The 19785-nt window shown below is 43.2% G+C and overlaps 1 protein-coding gene across 2 annotated transcripts in view; it reads right to left on the minus strand.

Moving 5' to 3' along the window:
• Positions 1-963: 963 nt before the first annotated feature.
• gabpa (GA binding protein transcription factor subunit alpha) overlaps positions 964-19785 on the minus strand; it is a 79416-nt gene continuing 60594 nt past the window's right edge. For both annotated transcript variants that reach the window (XM_063050286.1, XM_063050285.1), the window contains exons 10-11: positions 17139-17331; positions 964-1610 (exon numbers count right to left, since the gene is read on the minus strand). In XM_063050286.1, the coding sequence (XP_062906356.1) occupies positions 1379-1610; positions 17139-17331 (425 nt within the window). In that variant the 3' untranslated portion in view covers positions 964-1378. The remainder of the gene's footprint in view (positions 1611-17138; positions 17332-19785) is intronic.

The following is a 19785-nucleotide window of genomic DNA, read 5'->3' on the forward strand; positions in this document are numbered from 1 at the left end:
TTGTGTGTTTCTCTATCTTACCCAATATCTTTGTTGTCAAAGTTGAACTGAGTTCCTGGAAACAAGCACAGGATATTTTTCCTCCACTTGGAGAAGTTGCACGTTACCTCCTCTGGCAAGGGGATCTTGATTTTACAGCACTCCAACAAAGGATCAAACTCAGGTCCCGGAGAGGGGCTTGAACCACTGATCTCCTGATCTCTGAGAATGTCAGTACTAGCCTCTAGTGGTTGGGTTGAATTGAATTGACTTGACTTGACTTTATTACTTACATCCTTCATATTTATGAGGACTAAAAATCGTTGTTACGTCTCCATCTAAATGTGCAATGTGCAATTTATAGTAACTTATAATAAATAGCATGCACAACAGGACAGTCAATATAACATAGAAACACAATTGTATCAGCGTGAATTAATCAGTCTGATGGCCTGGTGGAAGAAGCCTGTTGGTTCTGGCTTTTAGGCCACGGTACAGTTTCCCAGAAGGTAACAGCTGGAACAGTTTGTGGTTGGGGTGACTTGGGTCCCCAATGATCCTTCGGGCCCTTTTTATACACCTGTGACCGTGGTTGTCCTGAATAGTGGAAAGCTCACATCTACAGATGCTCTCGGCTGTCCGCACCACTCTCCGCAGAGTCTTGAGATTGTGTATATTTAAAGTGGAGGTTGATAGGTTCTTGATTAACAAGGGTGCAAAAGGCTTTGGAGAGAAGGCAGGTGAATGGGGTTGAGAGGAATATGCAAATACAAACTAAATTTATGCAACTAATTAAGCCTTGTGTCAGTCTTACAAATTCAATGGTATCCAAAATAGGTATGTTTAACGTAGAAGTTGAGAGGGATAATATATTAGCCATGATGGAATGGCAGGGGAGGACTCGATGGGGCTCAATAGTCTTATTCCCTTCCTACGTATTATGATCTCGGATTATCAACAACGTTTATGACAGTATGGAAAGTGAGTCACACTCGGGGAAAATGGAGTACACTTTTTTATTCAAAATTCACATAAGGGTAAAAATATCTGCAAAAATAACTCAAAAAATTTGATAGAATAAGGTGAAGCCAGTACACATTTTTTTTTAAACATACCATGAAGTCTGCTGCTGAAGCCTGTCCCATTTGACACTACTAACGCAGTGTACAACCAGACAGCGGGACACAGATCCCCACCTCAAGCCTCACCTCGAGGCCACGCGAACACTGTACAGTCCCAGAAGCAGGGAGGAAGAAGCCAGCTGCTCGACCTGATCGGGACACTGGAGGACAGGTGCCGCTCAAGAGAAGCGAAAGAAGGGCGCACACCCCGACCCCCTCCTCCCACACCTCCCCCCCAACTCCCCAAAACCATGCTACAGGCCTTGGGGTGAGACCTTTCAACTGTCCTTGTCTGGCTGCAGTGAGGCCGCAGCCAGCGTTACCGTGGTGACTGGCTGTCCAGCCATGCTGTGGATTTGCATCTTGGCCAGTTTCTTCTGTTCGCATTCTGTGACCAAACGGTTCAGCTCTGCTGCGCTGTAGCCGATGAGCGTCTTCAAGTCGCACACAAATTTGTAGACGAAGCGCTTCCCCTGGACCTTGCAGATCATATCCCCGTCGTAATAATATCTGGGCATGAGAGAAGATACTAGGGTGTTAGGGATTAGTCTGGAGTTATGAAATTACGTGACTACAGCATATATTAATTCAAGTGAGTCTTCAGTTCTTACTGTAATTTGAAAGCAATCAACAGCCTGAAGGTAAAGGTACAGCTTTACAAACAGCATTGTGCATTGTCTACAAGCCGGGCCCACAGCACAGGACTGGCTGCTCAAGAGATACAGTAAACATTCTTGTCTGTGTCAGCCAAACACAAGACAAAAGTTAATTGGCCTGCATCAAACAAGGCAACACTGGCTAAGTATTTGCACCATTGTAAGCTGCTGGTGAACGCAGCAGGCCAGGCAGCATCTCTAGGAAGAGGTACAGTCGACGTTTCGGGCCGAGAACCTTCGTCAGGACGAACTGAAAGAAGAGCCAGTAAGAGATTTGAAAGTGGGAGGGGGATGGAGCCAAGAGCTGGGAAGTTGACTGGCAAAAGGGATACGAGAGGATCATGGAACAGGAGTCCTAGGGAGAAAGAAAAGGGGGAGGGGGGAAGCCCAGAGGATGGGCAAGGGGTATAGTGAGAGGGATAGAGGGAGAAAAAGGAGAGAGAGAGAGAAAAAGAATGCGTGTATATAAATAAATAACGGATGGGGTACGAGGGGGAGGTGGGGCATTAACGGAAGTTAGAGAAGTCAATGTTCATGCCATCAGGTTGGAGGCTACCCAGACGGAATATAAGGTGTTATTCCTCCAACCTGAGTTTACGGCAGCAGTACGATGAAATACATGATCAGTAAATACAGAGGGAAAAAATGAGTTACATTATGTATGTGTTTATATTATATATATATATATATATATATATATATATATATATATGTGTGTTGTGTGTATGTCCATTATATAGGTCTATTAAATAGTTAAATAAATAGTATAAAAAAAAATTTTAAAAAAGCAGTGAGGTAGTGTTCATGGGTTCCAAGTCCATTCAGAAATCGGATGGCAAGGGGAAGAAGCCGTTCTTGAATTGCTGAGTGTGTGCCTTCAGGCTTCTGTACCTCCTTCCTGATGGTAACAATGTAAAAAGGGCATGTCCTGGGTGGTTGGGATCCTTACCTTGTCCCAGAGAAGGCATTTGATCATTCACAGGTGTTTGCTACTGCAGATATGCAATTCAAAGGAAGCACTGTCAACCCAAAGTATTGAAGTAAATGATGTGATTGTAACTATTGATTCAGCTACTGCTACCATTGATCTTAAGCCCATAAAAATGTGATGTACTTTGAGTTGTGGGACTCTATGGAGAGGGTCTCCAGGAGAATGTCAGTTTGTCATGATGAATAAAGACCGTTATATCACCAGCTTCAGTGTCTCTCCAGTGACTCGTCACAACAGCCAGAAATCTAGTTTAAAAATGACACCACTTCACTTTGACTTCCTTTCACCATTTACAATCTTTCCCATGCTCCTGCCCAGAAAACACTTCTTCCTTTAACCTTCGCTTGGTGATAGAGACATACTGCAAATAAACAGGTCCTTTGGCCCATCAAGTCTGCACTAACCATTTATTCTCTTCACATACCCACCCCCCACTCCATAGCCTCTACTACATGCTTATACACTAAACAGACTAGAGTGGCTAATCTAGTGGGCGGCATGGTAGTGTAGTGGTTAGCAATTAATCGGAAGATTGGGGTTCAATTCCCAGCACTGTCTGTCAGGAGCTTATACATTCGCCCCGTGACCACGTGGGTTTTCTCTGGGTGCCCTGGTTTCCTCCCACAGTCCAAAGACATACAGGCTAGGGTTAGTAAGTTGTGGGCATGCTATATTGCTGCTGAAAGCACTCCAGCTGCCTCCAGTACTTCCCCAGACTGTGTTGGTCGATAACACAAACAATGTATTTCACTGTTATTTTTCAATGTTTCTGTGCATATGTGGCAAATAAAGATAATCTTCACACCCTCCACCTCTGAAAGAGGCAATAGCTAATATCAGACGGCATAATTTTAAGGTGACTGGAGGAAAGTATATTGGGGGGGATGTCAGAGGAAGCTTTTCTCCCTCCCCACACAGAGAGTGGTGGGTGTGTAGAACACCCTGCCAGGGTGTTCGTAGAGGCAGATATGTTAAGAACATTTATGAGACTCTTAGATAGGCACATGGATGAAAGAAAAATTGAAGAGAATGTGGGAGTGAAGGGTTAAATTGATTTTGAAGTAGGTTTGTGGGCTGAAGGGCCTGTACTGTGCTGTTCTATGTTTTATTAGAAACATAGAAAACCCACGGCACAATACAGGCCCTTCAGCCCACAAAGCTGTGCCGAACATGTACTTACTTCAGAAATTACCCAGGGTTACCCATAGCCCTCTATTTTTCTAAGCTCCATGTACATATCTTGAGTCTCTTAAAAGATCCTATCGTATCCGCCTCCACCGTCGCCGGCAGCCCATTCCACACACTCACCACTCTCCGCGTGAAAAACGTCACTGACATCTCCTCTGTACCTACTTCCAGGCACCTTAAGATTGTGCCCTTTTGTGACAGCCATTTCAGCCCTGGGAAAATGCCTCTGACTATCCACACATCAATGCCTCTCATCATCTTATACACCTCTATCAGGTCACCCCTCAACCTCTGCTGGTCCAAGGAGAAAAGGGAGGCTTCATTCAAACTATTCTCATAAGGTATGCTTCCAAATTCAGGCCACATCCTTGTAAATCTCCTCTGCACCATTTCTATAGTTTCCAGATCCTTCCTGTAGTGAGGCGACCAGAGCTGAGCACAGTACTCCAAGTGGGGTCTGACCAGGGTCCTATATGGCTGTAACATTACCTCTCGGCTCCTAAACTCAATCCCACGGTTGATGAAGGCCAATGCACTGTATGCCTTCTTAACCACACAGTCAACCTGCGCAGCAGCTTTGAGTGTCCTATGAATTTGGACCCCAAGATTTTTCTGATCATCCACACTGCCAAGAGTCTTACTATTAATACTATATTCTGCCATCATATTTGACCTACCAAAATGAACCACTTCACACTTATCTGGGTTGAACACCATCCGCCACTTCTCAGCTGTTTTGCATCCTATCGATGACCCGCTGTAACCTCTGACAGCCCTCCACACCATCCAGAACACCCCCAACCTTTGTGTCATCAGCAAATTGACTAACCGGCCCCTCCACTTCCTCATCCAGGTCACTTATAAAAATCACGAAGAGAAGGGGTACCAGAACAGATCCCTGAGGCACACCACTGGTCACCGACCTCCATGCAGAATGTGACCCGTCTACAACCACTCTTTGCCTTCTGTGGGCAAGTCAGTTCTGGATCCACAAAGCAAGGTCCTCTTGGATCCCATGCCTCCTTACTTTCTCAATAAGCCTTGCATAAGGGTACCTTATCAAAATGCCTTGCTGAAATCCATATACACATCTACTGCTCTACCTTCATAAATGTGTTTATCAAGCTTGTAAGGCACGACCTGCATTTGACAAAGCCATGCCGACTATTCCTAATCATATTGTGCCTCTCAGGATCTTTTCCATCAACTTACCAACCACTGAAGTAAGACTCACTGGTCTATAATTTCCCAGGCTCCCTTTCTTGAATAAGGGAACAACATCTGCAACTCTCCAATCCTCCAGAACCTCTCCTGTCCCCCATTGATAATGCAAAGATCATTGCCAGAGGCTCAGCAATCCCTCGCCTCCCACAGTAGCCTGGGGTACATCTCGTCCAGTTCTGGAGACTTATCTAACTTGATGCTTTCCAAAGCTCCAGCACATCTTCTTTCTTAATGTTTATATGTTCAAGCTTTTCAATCCGCTGTAAATCATCCCTACAAACGCCAAAATCCTTTTCCGTAATGAATACTGAAGCAATGTATTCATTAAGTACCTTTGCTATCTCCTCCAGTTCCATACACACTTTTCCACTGTCACACTTGATTGGTCCTAGTCTCTCATGTCTATCCTCTTGCTCTTCACATACTTGTAGAATGCCTTGGGGTATTCTTTAATCTTGCTCTCCAATGCCTTGTCATGGCTCCTTCTGGCTTTCCTAATTTCATTCTTAATCTCCTTCCTGCTAGATTTATAATCTTCTCGATCTCTATCATTACCTAGTTTTTTGAACCTTTTTTAAGCTTTTCTTCTCTTCTTGACTAGATTTACAACAGCCTTTGTACACCATGGTTCCTGTACCCTATCATCCTTTTCCTGTCTCTTTGGAATGTACCTATGCAGAACGCCACGCAAATATCCCCTGAAAATCTGCCACATTTCTGCTGTACATTTCCCTGAGAACATCTGTTCCCAATTTATGCTCCCAAGCTCCTGCCTGACAGCTTCATATTTCCCCTTACTCCAATTAAACGCTTTCCTAACTTGTCTGTTCCTATCCCTCTCCAATGCTATGGTAAAGGAGATAGAATTGTGATCACCATCTCCAAAATCCTCTCCCACTGAGAGACCTGACACCTGATCAGATTCATTTCCCAATACCAGATCAAGGTACAGCCTCTGCTCTTGTAGGTTTATCTACATATTATGTCAGGAAACCTTCCTGAACACACCTAACAAACTTTATCCCACCTAAACTCCTTGCTCTAGGGATATTTGGGAAGTCAAAATCTCCCACCATGACAATCCTGTTGTTATTACACCTTTCCAGCATCTGTCTCCCTATCTGCTCCTTGATGTCCCTGTTACCATTGGATGGTCTATAAAAAACACCCAGTAGAGTTATTGACCCCTTCTTGCTTCTAACTTCCACCCACAGAGACTCAGTAGACAAGCTCTCCATGATTTCCTCCTTTCCTGCAGCTGTGACACTATCTCTGATCAGCAGTGCCACACCCGCACCTCTTTTTCCTCCCTCCCTGTCCTTTCTGAAATATCTGAAGCCTGGCACTCCAAGCAACCATTCCTGCCCCTGAGCTATCCAAGTCTCTGTAATGGCCAGAACATCATAGCTCCAAGTACTGATCCATGGTCTAAGCTCATCCGCTTTGTTCATGACGCTTCTTGCGTTAAAAGAGATACATCTCAAACCATTGTATCCCTTCTCTATCACCTGCCTATCTTTCCTCTTGCATTGTCTCCAAGCTTTCTCCATATGTGAGCCAACCACCCCTTCCTCTGTCCCTTCAGTTCGGTTCTCACCCCCCAGCAATTCTAGTTTAAACTCTCCCCAATAGCCTTAGCAAACCTCCCTGCCAGGATATTGCAACACTATTGGTCCCCCTCAGATTCAAGTGCAACCCATCCTTTTTGTACAGGTCACGCTGTCCCAAAAGAGGTTCTAATGATCCAGAAATCTGAATCCCTGCCCCCTGCTCCAATCCCTCAGCCACGCATTATCCTCGACCTCATTCTATTCCTATACTCACTGTCACGTGGCACAGGCAGTAATCCGTAGATTACTACTTTTGAGGTCCTGCTTCTCAACCTCCTTCCTTTCTGTAGTCTTTATGACTCAGAGTGGGGCAGGAGCATTCAGGATGAAATTGAGAACATTAAGGCCACGCACTGGGACCAAGCAAAAGCCTTGGGGAAATGGCAGAAGGAACAAACTGCCTCGAACCATCTACTTGGAAGCATGGCTACACTTGCAGTCTACCCCCAGGACATGTTGGTCATTGACACAGAACAATATATTTCACTTTTAAGTTTTGATGTACATGTTACAAAAATAACTAATCTTTAGTCTTCACCTTTAATCAATCTTTTGCGATTGGAAGCGTAGACACAGAGAGTGGACAAACTCCACAAAGACAGCAGCGGTCAGGATGGGACCCATGAGGCAACAGCACAACTATCTGAACCATTTGTTTCTCCCTTACAGACTAATGGCCCAGAAAGAGCTTGTGCAGAAGCATTTGAAAAGCATTAAGTTAGATAAGTCACTGGGGCAGGATGAGATATACCCCAAGCTATTGTGGGAAGCGAGGGAGGAGATTGCTGAGTTTTTTGCATCATCAATAGGGACAGGAGAAGTACCGGAGGATTGGAGGGTTGCAAATGTTGTTCCCTTGTTCAAGAAAGCGAGTAGAGATAACCCAGGAAATTATAGACCAGTGAGTCTCACTTCAGTGGTGGGCAAGTTGTTGGAGAAGATCCTGAGAGGCAGGATTTATAAGCATTTGGAGAGACATAATCTAATTAGGGATAGTCAGTATGGCTTTGTCAAGGGCAGATCGTGCCTTACCAGCCTGACTGAATACTTTGAGGAAGTAACAAAACAATTGAGGAAGGTAGAGCAGTGGATGCAGTGTATATGGATTTCAGTAAGGCTTTTGATAAGGTTCCCCATACAAGGCTTCTTCAGAAAGTAAGGAGGCATGGGATCCAAGGAGACCTTGCTTTATGGATCCAGAATTGGCTTGCCCACAGAAGGCAAAGGGTGGTTGTAGACGGCTCATATTCTGCATGGAGGTCGGTGACCAGTGGTGTGCCTCAGGGATCTGTTCTGGGACCCATACTCTTCGTGATTTTTATAAATGACCTGGATGAGGAAGTAGAAGGGTGGGTTAATAAGTTTGCTGATGACACAAAGCTTGGAGATGTTGTGGATAGTCTGGAGGGTTGTCAGAGGTTACAGCAGGACATTATTACGTTGCAGAACTCGGCTGAGAAGTGGCAGATGGAGTTCAACCCAGATAAGTATGAAGTGGTTCATTTTGGTAGGTCAAATTTGAAGGCAGAATATAATATTAATGGCAAGACTCTCAGAAGTGTGGAGGATCTGAGGGATCTTGGGGTCTGTGTCCATAGGACACTCAAAGTTGTTGCGCAGGTTGACAGTGTTGTTAAGAACGCGTGTGGTGTGTTGGCATTAATCAACCGTGGGAGTGAATTCAAGAGCCGTGAGGTAATGTTACAGCTATATAATACCTTGGTCAGACCCCACTTGGAGCACTGTGCTGCATTGTGGTCACCTCACTGTAGGAAGGATGTGGATACTATACAGAGATAGTGCAGAGGAGGTTTACAAGGATGTTGCCTGGATTGGGGGGTGTACCTTATGAGAATAGGTTGAGTGAACTTGGCCTTTTCTCACTGGAGCGACTGAGGATGAGAGGTGACCTGATAGAGGTGTATAAGATGATGAGGGGTATTGATTGTGTGGATAGCCAGAGGCTTTTCCCCAAGGCTGAAATGGCTAACACGTGGGGGCATAGTTTTAAGGTATCAGGAAAAAGGTACTGAAGGGACGTTAGGGATAAGTTTTTCCACACAGAGAGTGGTGGGTGCATGGAATGCACTGCCAGCGGCGGTGGTGGAAGCGGATACAACAGGGTCTTTTAAGAGCCTCTTAGATAGTACATAGAAAAATAGAGGGCTGGGGAAATTCTCGAGTAGGTAACATGATCGGCACAACATTGTGAGCAGAAGAGCCTGTAAAGTGCTGTAGACTTCTATGTTCTAAATAGGACCAACTGGCAGGCTGCTGCGAGAATTAGTATTGGACTCCCAGCTGTTTGTAATCTATATTAATGACTTGGATGAAGCCAAAGTGTAAGGTATCCTCTCTTACTAATGCCACAGAACTAGGTGAGAAAATGTGTGTGAGGAAGATGTAATGAGATGTACAAAGAAGGCGAGTGGGCACGAAGATGGCAGATGGAGTGTGATGTGGATAAATGAGGTCATTTGCTTGAAAGAGTAGAAAGCATTTTTAAGTGGTATGGAAACTAATAAATGCGAGTGCACAGAGTGATCTCGGTTAAAAAAAAAACAATCAACAATAGTAAAGCAAACTGAATGTTGACCTTTTCTACAATCAATCTGCCTTACCATCGACAACACTTTCAAGAACCAGTGCCTCAAGAAGGTAGCATCCATCGTGAAGGTATTCACCATTCTGGCCATGCTCTCCAGTCATTATTACCATCAAGGTGGCAGTACAGGAGCCTGAAGGCACAAACTCAATGATTCAGGAACAGTCTCTTCCCTTCTGCAACCAGTTTTCTGAATAGTCCATGAGCATTAGCTAATTATAATTCCTTGCACTATTTATTTCTGCCATTTGTAGCAATTTTATGTCTTTGCAATGTACTGCTGCTATAAAGCAACAATTTTACCTCACGCAAGTCAGTGAAATAAGTCTGAAATGTTCAGGATATTGGGCGAGATTGGACCTACATCTTCAAAGAGGCAATGCAGGCAGCGTCAGTCCACAGCCTTCTCTTTTGCCACAAAGAGGCCATTCTCAGAGTGAAGGAGCAACAACTCATATTCCATATCTTGGTAGCGTCCAACCTGATGGCACGAACATCAAATTTTCCTTACGGTATTTTCTTTCCCCTCTCCCTTCCCTCTTCTTTTATTTCTCAATCTGTCCTCTTACCTCTTCTCCTCACTTGCTTATCACCTCCCCCAGGTGCCCCTCGTCCTTCCCTTTTTCTCATGGTCCATATTCCTATCCTATCAGATTCCTTCTTCTCCAGCCCTTTACCTTTCCCAGCCACCTGGCTTTACCTAACACCCTTCAGCTAGCCGCCGTTCCCACCCCCCACCTTTTTATTCCGGTGATTTCCCTCTTCCTTTCCAGTTCTGAACAAGTGCCACGGCCTGAAATGTTGAGCGTTTATCCATTTCTATAGATGCTGCTTGACCTGATGAGATCCCCAGCATTTACTCGGTTGAGATTGATCTAATGTAAATGAAAGAGAGAAAATCCCACCGTGACAGTCGCACCTCCCAGAAACACTGGCAGGCCATTTCCTCATTCTGGAAAGTTTGGAACAAGGGACAGGATCCCAGTTAAGACTAAGATAAGCAACACACAGAAAGTGTTGGAGGAACTCAGCAAGTCAGCCAACATCTATAATAAATAATTGAAGTTTCGGGCCAAGTCCGTTCATTAGGACTGGAAAAGAAGGGAGGGGGGTGGGGGGTTGGAAGAAACCAAAATAAGATTGGGGAGGAGGAGGAGTACAAGCTGGTAGATGATGAGTGCGAAGGAATCACTTGTGTTGATGCTAATGAGACGAGAATGTTTTCTGTTTGAACTGTGGAATTTCTAATACAAGGAAGGCTTCAGTCATTGTACCCATTAAAGATGGGCACAAGGAAATAAAGCGACAGTTAGATCAAGCAGAAGATGGAACTGAGGTAGGTGCTCTCACTGAATGAACAGACTCAATGGGCCACGTGACCAAATCCTCCTACATGTCTTACACTCCTTTCCTTCAAGCAAATCAACACATTATAAGCTGTAAAAATCAACTACCAATATCCTACCTCCATTGCAATGAACTGATCATTCATACATCTTGAAGCTGATGGAACTCTCAATTCCCTCCGCTTCAAGCAAAGTCCAATCCTTTATCACCTCTCCCTCTCTCCTCTGCATGAGATGCATACCATAGCAGGTGGGCAGTAAATGTTAAACGTTTGCGATCTCGCAGAAATATCACAGACTTCAGTTGAACACAAGTCTGAGCACTGACTGAGTCACGCTAAGTGTTAGTGGAGGCTGTGGCGACTGGGATTATATGGGATGAGCTGAAAGAGAGAATTTCACAGGAACAGGTGGCATTTGATAACTGAATCACTCAAGAATCACACCTCTTCCTGAAAATGCGAACTCCAGCTACATTTACCAAATACTGGCTTGTATTTTTCTTTCAAGATCTACACTGAAACATGATTCTAATAATAAGACAGTAAGACATATGAACAAATTTAGGCCATTTGGCTCAATGAGCTTGCGGTGCCATTCCATCATGGCTGATTTATTTTCCCTCTCAATTCCATTCTCCTGCCTTCTCCCCACAACCTTAGATGCTCTAACTAATCATGAACCTATCAACCTCCACTTTAAGTATACCCAATGACTTGGCCTCCACAGCTGTCTATGGCAATGAATTCCACAGATTCACCACCCTCTGGCTAAAGAAATTCCTTCTCATCTCTGTTCTTTCATTGGGGCTGTGCCCTCTGGTCCTAGACTCCCCTACTATTGGGAACATCCTCTTGAACCCATACTATGTAGTCCTTTCAATATTCGAAAGGTTTCAATGAGATCCCCACTCATCTCCTAAACCTCAGAGAATAAAGGCACAAGGCCATCAAACACTCCTCATATGTCTTCGAGATCATTCTCATGAATCTCCTCTGGATCCTCTCCAATGCCAACACATCTTCTCTCAGAAAAGGGCCCCAAAATTGCTCACAATATCCACGTATGATCTGACCAATGCCTTAGAAAGCCAGAAAACAGACTTTATTAAAAAAAATTTTGCTTCTCACCTCACATAAAACTTGAAAAAGCTTTCAAAAAAAGTTTTTGAGGGGATACAATCTAAAACTAAAGACAATAAAAACTTTCTTAATCTATAATAATTACGCCATTGAAAACTCCCTGGCATCTGACAGATTTGAACTCCCAGACCTCACTACAGGAACCAATTGCCATCCGAACAAAAAAGACCCTTTGAAAACATACACTTAGTGACCATAAGACATAGGAGCAGAATTAGGCCATTCAGCCCATCAAGTCCACTCTGCCATTTCATTATGGCTGGTCCCAGATCCCATTCAACCCCATACACTGCCCTCTCACCATATCCCCTGATGCCCCGACCAATGAGGAATCTATCAAATTCCACTTTGAATATACCCACGGACTTGCCCTCCACAGTCTGTGACAGAGTATTCTACAGATTCACCACTCGCCACTCTAAAAGGTCACCCCTCAGTTTTGAGGCTGTGCCCTATAGTTCTGGATACCCCCACCAGAGGAAACATCCTCTCCACATCCACCTGATCTAGTCCTTTCAACATTTGGTAGGTTTCAATGAGATTCTCACTCATTCTTCTGAATTCCAGTGAGTACAGGCCCAACACTGCCAAATGCTCCTATGTTAACCCCTTCATTCCCAGAATCATCCCCATGAATCTCCTCTGGACTCTCTCCAATGACAATACACCCTTTCTAAGGGACCCTCACTTTTTAAAAATATACAGTATTTCTGTTATTTGCACATTTTAAAAACCTATTCAATATACATATACTGTAATTGATTTATTATTAATTTCTCTTCTATATTATGAATTGCATTGAACTGCTGCTGCTGTTAACATATTTCACGCCACATCCCGGTGATAATAAACCTGATTCTGATTCAAAACTGTTGACAATACTCCAAGTGTGGCCTGACTAGTATCTTAAAAAGGTTCGTTATCTTTTTTTGAATATTCTTTTCCTCTTGAAATAAATGTCAACATTGCATTTGCCTTCTTTACCACAGACTCAACCTGTATAGAAACATAGAAAATAGGTGCAGGAGTAGGCCATTCGGCCCTTCGAGCCTGCATCGCCATTTATTATGATCATGGCTGATCATCCAACTCAGAACCCCGCCCCAGCCTTCCCTCCATACCCCCTGACCCCCGTAGCCACAAGGGCCATATCTAACTCCCTCTTAAATATAGCCAATGAACTGGCCTCAACAGTTTCCTGTGGCAGAGAATTCCACAGATTCACCACTCTCTGTGTGAAGAAGTTTTTCCTAATCTCGGTCCTAAGAGGCTTCCCCTCTATCCTCAAACTGTGACCCCTCGTTCTGGACTTCCCCAACATCGGGAACAATCTTCCTGCATCTAGCCTGTCCAATCCCTTTAGGATCTTATACGTTTCAATCAGATCCCCCCTCAATCTTCTAAATTCCAACGAGTACAAGCCCAATTCATCCAGTCTTTCTTCATATGAAAGTCCTGCCATCCCAGGAATCAATCTGGTGAACCTTCTTTGTACTCCCTCTATGGCAAAGATGTCTTTCCTCAGATTAGGGGACCAAAACTGCACACAATACTCCAGGTGTGGTCTCACCAAGGCCTTGTACAACTGCAGTAGTACCTCCCTGCTCCTGTACTCGAATCCTCTTGCTATAAATGCCAGCATACCATTCGCCTTTTTCACCGCCTGCTGTACCTGCATGCCCACTTTCAATGACTGGTGTATAATGACACCCAGGTCTCGTTGCACCTCCCCTTTTAGCCAAGTCCCTCTGCTCCCCTGACGTTAGAACCTACTCCCCATTTAAATAATTGTCCGCACTATTGTTCCTTCTACAAAAATGCATTATCGTACATTTCCCAAAACTGTATTCCATCTGTCATTATTTGCCCATTCTTCCAATTTGTCTAAGTGCTGCTGCAATCGCATTGCTTCCTCAGCACTACCTACTCTTCCACTCATCTTCATATCATCTGCAAGCTTTGCCACAAAGCCATCAATTACACAATCTAAATCACTGACAAACAATGTGAAAAGTAGTGGTCCCAATAATGACCCTTGAGGAATATCACTAGTCACTGGCAGCCAACCAGAAAGGGCCCCTATTCCCACTCACTGCCTCCTGCCTATCAGCCATTCCTCTATCCATGCCAGTATAACCTACTGCCTCTCTATTGTCCAGCCAGCTTGTTACTTCTTCAAAGAATCCCAACAGATTTGTCAGGTAAGATTTCCCTTAACAGAAACATGCTGATTTTGACTTATTTGTAATCACTTATTTTATAAGTTTTAAGGTGCTTGGAAGTAGGTACAGAGAGGGTGCCAGGGGTAAGTTTTTTTACATAGAGAGTGGTGAGTGCATGGAATGGGCTGCCGGCACCAGTGGTGGAGGCAGATACAATAGGGTCTTTTAAGAGGCTCCTGGATAGGTACATGGAGCTTAGAAAAATGGAGGGCTATGAGTAACCCTAGGTAATTTCTAGAGTACGTACATTTTCGGCATAGCATTGTGGGCTGAAGGGCCTGTATTGTGCTGTAGGTTTTCTATGTTTCTATTAGTGTCCAAGTATTCCAAAATCTCGTCCTTAATAATGGACTCCAACACTTTCCCAACCATTGAGGTTAGGCTAACTGGTCTATAATTTCCTCTCTTTTGTCTTCCTCCCTTCTTAAAAAGTGGAGTAACATTTATAATTTTCCACTTGTCTGGGACCATACCAGAATCAAGTGATTCTTGAAAGATCATGACTAATACATCCATTATCTCTTCAGCAACCTCTTTCAGAACCCTGGGATGTAGTCCATCTGGTCCTAGTGACTTATCCACCTTAAGACCTTTGAGTTTGCCTAGCATTTTTCCTTTGTAATAGCAATGGCACTCACTCCTGCGCCCTGACATCCATGAATCTCTGACATAGACCTAGTGTCTTCTACAGTAAAGACTGAGGCAAAGTACTTATTAAGTTCATCTGCCATTTCTTTGTTCCCCATTACTACCTTACCAGCATCATTTTCCAGTGGTCCAGTATCAACTCTCACTTCCCTTTTATTCTTTATATAACTGAAAAAACTACTAGTATCCTGTACTATATCATCAGCTAGTTTGCCCTCATATTTCATTTTTTCCCTTCTTACAGCTTCTTTAGTTGCCTTTCATTGGATTTCAAAAGCTTCCCAACCATCCAACTTCCCACTCACTTTTGCTACCTTATATGCCCTTTCCTTGGCTTTTATGCAATCCTTAACCTCCCTTGTCAGCCACAGTTGCCTACCCCTGCCATTTGAGAGCAACTTCTTCTGTAGGACATACCTATCCTGTGCCTTGTGAAGTATTCCCAGAAACTTCAGCCACCTCTGTTCTGATTCATCCCCGCCAGTGTCCACCTGGGTAAGCTTCTCTTTATTCCACTGCGATACTGATACACGTGACTTATGCTTCTCCTTCTCAAATTGCAACATGAATTCAATCATATTATGATCAGTGCCTCCAAAGGGTTTCTTTACGTTAAGATGACTAATTAAGATCTGGATTATTACACTACACCCAATCTAAGATAGCTTTTTCCTGAGTAGGCTCAAGCACAAGCTGCTCTAAAAAGCCATCTGGTAGGCATTCAACACATTCCTCTCTTGCGATCTGACATCAACCTGATTTTCCCAACCCTTTGCATATTGAAGCCGCCCTCCACTACAATTGTGACATTACCCTTATTACGTGCCCCCTTCAGCTCCCTTTGCAATGTCAACTGCACACCTTGGCTATTATTTGGAGGCCTATATATGATTCCCATAATGTTTTTTTTAACCCTTGCAGTTTCTTAACTCCACCCACAAAGAATCGACATTCTCTGATCCTACGTCACCTCTTTCTAAAGAGGCAATTCCATCTCTTACCAACAGTCACACCACCACCTATGCCTTCCTGCTTGTCCTTTCAATACAAAGTATATCCTTTGATGTTAAACTCCCAACTATGACATTCTTTCAGTCATAACCACTTTATTAGATACACTTATACACCAGCCCGTTAATGGAAATATCTAATTAGTGAATCATCTGGTAGCAACTCAATACATAAAAGCATGGTCAAGAGGTTCAGTTGTTGTTCAGACCAAACATCAGAATGGGAAAGGAGTGTGATCTAAGTGACTTTGACCGTGGAATGATTGTCGGTGTCAGATGGAATGGTTTGAGTATCTTAGAAACCGCTGATCTCCTGGGGTTCATGTACCCCTCAGTTCATGGTAGGGACCCATGGTATAAGAAGGTTGGGAATCCCTGCTCTAGAGTTTACAGAGAATGGTGTGAAAAACAAAAAACATCCAGTGAGCAGCATTCTGGGGGTGAAAATGCTTCGTTAATGAGAATGGCTAGACTTCTTCAAGCTGTCAGGAAGGCAACACTGACTCAAATAACCACGTGTTATAACAGTGGTGTGCTGAAGAGCCCCTGTGAACACACAACGTGTTGAACATAGAAGTGGATGGGTTACAGCAGCAGAAGATCACTAACATACACTCAGTGGCGATTTCAATTAGGTATAGGTGGTACCTAGTAAAGTTGCCACTAAGTCTACATAATGAAGGTCATTTTATCTGTTGATTGGAGAATAGAAGCTACTTTCTACTGGCGGGAATGAATGCTTCCTGTGTCTAGCCGACTCAGTAATCAGCATGCTGCATGCGAGAATCAACTCAACCCATCTTAAAACATGAGTAGCCATAAACTCATGCTGCAAATCACAGCCTGGAACTCAGTGGGTGCTTGAATGGGTTATTCAAAAGGAGGGTGTGAAATTACTTTTATACCAATGCTAATTGCAGCAAAGTGCAGAGAAACAGTAAGCCTACAGAAAGCACCAAAGACCCATGAACAAAGTGGAAAAGTCGGTTCAAGGTCAGAAAGCTCTTCACCGAAGGAGGCTGCCAAGTGAATCAGACAGTTTATACAGATGGAGACCCTGAGATCAATCAATATTTCATTCATTACCAAAGTATGTATACCATTTACAACCTTGAGATTCATCTTCTTGCAGGCAGCAATAATTCGAATTTATATGATTTATATCTGAACGCTATAATTATAATCAGCAAATTACATTGACTCAATTTCCTTGGCCAATCATAATGTACCTTGAAAGGTAGGAATAAAATTTAAGCAACACACACAAAATACTTTAAGAACTGAGCAGATCAAGGCAGCATCGATGGATGGGAATAAAGAGCTGACATTCTGGGCTGAAACTCTTCATCAATCTTGAGTTACAATTGTATAAGTGTTGGAGTGTCAGGTAACTTACCTGAGAGCTCGACTTAATTTCTCGTAGTTCATGGTGGGCTTGTTCTTTCGCTGACCCCACTTTTGAGCCACTAACTCTGGTTGGTTCAGCTTGAACTCGCCTTCATCGCCGACCCACGAAATGCAGTCACGTGCATCCTTGTCTGTGAGAAGCTCCAGGAGGAATTGCCAGAGTTGGATCTGCCCATTGTTGCCTGGAGAGCAAACAACTCTGCTTGTCAGTTTCCGCTTCAATACTGTATAAACAGTGTAAATTAACTCTGCATTTTGAGATAGACTGCAGCTTTGAATGTGGATAATTAAACCACTGAGTGTCAGGAACCAACTAGGAAACCGTTTGAAGTTACATAGACTTGGAGTCATAGAGTCATAGAAAAGTACAGCACAGAAACAGGCCCTTTGGCCCACTAAGTCAGTACTAAACTGACCAGTCCCACTAACCTGCATAGTCCTCTATATCCTTCCCACCCAGGTGTCTAACTTCCCAGAGTACACGACTTGTCAGGGTTAAATTCTATCTGCCATTCTCTTTTTCACTTTCCCAGTGGATCTAAATCACATTGTAAGCTTCTCCACTGTCCACTACACCTATGATTTTGGCATCATATGCTAACTTACTAAACATGCCACCTACACTCTCAACCAAATCATTAGTAAAAATGACAAAATACTGATGAAACAGCACTTAATCTGACAGCATACCACTGATCATGGGCCTTGAAATCTGGAAGACATCTTAAGTAGGCACATGAACCTCAGGACTCACACTATCAGGATCAGGAACAGTTACCATCCCTCGACCATCAGGCTCTTGAACCAAAGGGAATAACTTCACTCAACATCACTTGCCCCAACACTGAAATATTCATATTAACTCACTTTCAAGGAAGCTTCATCTCATATACTTGATATTTATTGCTTATTTATTTATATTGTTGTTATATTATATATTGCTTCTTTTTGCATTTGCACAGTTTGTTGTCTTCTGCACGAGTTAGGCAGTCATTCCTTGAATCCATTATAGCTATTAATCTATAGATTTGTTGAGTATGCTCACAAGAAAATGAATCTCAGGGTTGTATATGGTGACGTATACAGTGCCTATAAAAAGTATTCACCTCCCTTGGAAGTTTTTGTGTTTTATTGTTTTTCAACATTGAATCACAGTCGATTTAATTTGGCTTTTTTGACACTGATCAATAAAAAAAAAGACTATTTCGTGTTAAAGTGACAAGAGATCTCTACAAGGTGATCTAAATTAATTACAAACACAAAACACAAAATAATTAATTGCATAAGTATTCACCCTCTTTAATATGACACACCAAATCATCACTGGTGCAGCCAATTGGTTTTAGAAGGCACATAATTAGTTAAATTATGCACATCTGTGCAGTTAAGGTGCTTCAATTGATTGTAGTAAAAATATACCTGTATCTGGAAGGTCCAACTGTTGGTGAGTCAGTATCCTGACAAAAACTTCACCACGAAGACAGAAAAACACTCCAAGTAACCCCGCAAAAAGGCATTGAAAAGCACAAGTCAGGAGATGGATACAAGAAAATTTCCAAGTCACTGAATAACCCTTGGAGTACAGTTAAGTCAATCATCAAGAAATGGAAAGAATATGGCACAGCTGTAAATATACATGAGCAGGCTGTCCTCAAAAACTGAGTGCCCGTGCAAGAAAGGGACTAGTGAGGGAGGCCACCAAGAGACCTATGACAACTCTGGAGGAGTTACAAGCTTCAGTGGCTGAGATGGGAGAGACTGTGCATACAACAACTGTTGCCCAGGTGCTTCACCAGTTGCAGCTTTATGGGAGAGTGGCAAAGAGAAAGCCATTGTTGAAAAAACTCACATGAAATCTTGGCTAGAGTTTGCCAGAAGGCCTGTGGGAGACTCTGAAGTCAACTGGAACCAAAATTGAGCTCTTTTGGCCATCAGACTAAATGCTATGTTTGGTGTAAGCCAAACACCGTACATCATCAAAAACACACCATCCCTACCGTGAAGAATGGTGGTGACTGCATCATGCTATGGGGATGCTTCACTGAAGGCGGCCCTGGAAGGCTTGTGAAGATAGAGGGTAAAATGAATACAGTAAAATACAGGGACATCCTGGAGGAAAACATGATGCAGTCTGCAGGAGAACTGTGATTTGGGAAAAGTTTTGTTTTCCAGCAAGACAATGACCCCAAGCATAAAGCCAAAGCTACACAGGAATGGCTTAAAAACAACAAAGTTAATGTCCTGGATTGGCCAAGCCTTAATCCAATTGAAAATCTGTGGCTGGACTTGAAAAGGTCTGTTCACTCACAAGCCCCATGTAATTTGACAGAGCTTGAGCAGTTTTGTAAAGAAGATTGGGGAAAAATTGCAGTGTCCAGATGTGCAAAGCTGACAAGAGACCTATCCACACAGACTGAAGGCTGTAATTATTGCCAAAAGTGCATTTACTAAATACAGTACTGACTTGAAGGGGATGAGTAATTATGCATTGCATTATTTTGTTTTATATTTGTGATTAATTTAGATCACTTTGTAGTGATCTGTTTTCACATTGACATGAAAGAGTCTTTTTCTGTTAATCGGTGTCAAAAAAGCCAAATTAAATCCACTGTGATTCAATGTTGTAAAACAATAAA

This window comes from Mobula hypostoma, chromosome 6 (assembly GCF_963921235.1).
Source record: "Mobula hypostoma chromosome 6, sMobHyp1.1, whole genome shotgun sequence".
Taxonomy (NCBI): Eukaryota; Metazoa; Chordata; class Chondrichthyes; order Myliobatiformes; family Myliobatidae; genus Mobula; species Mobula hypostoma.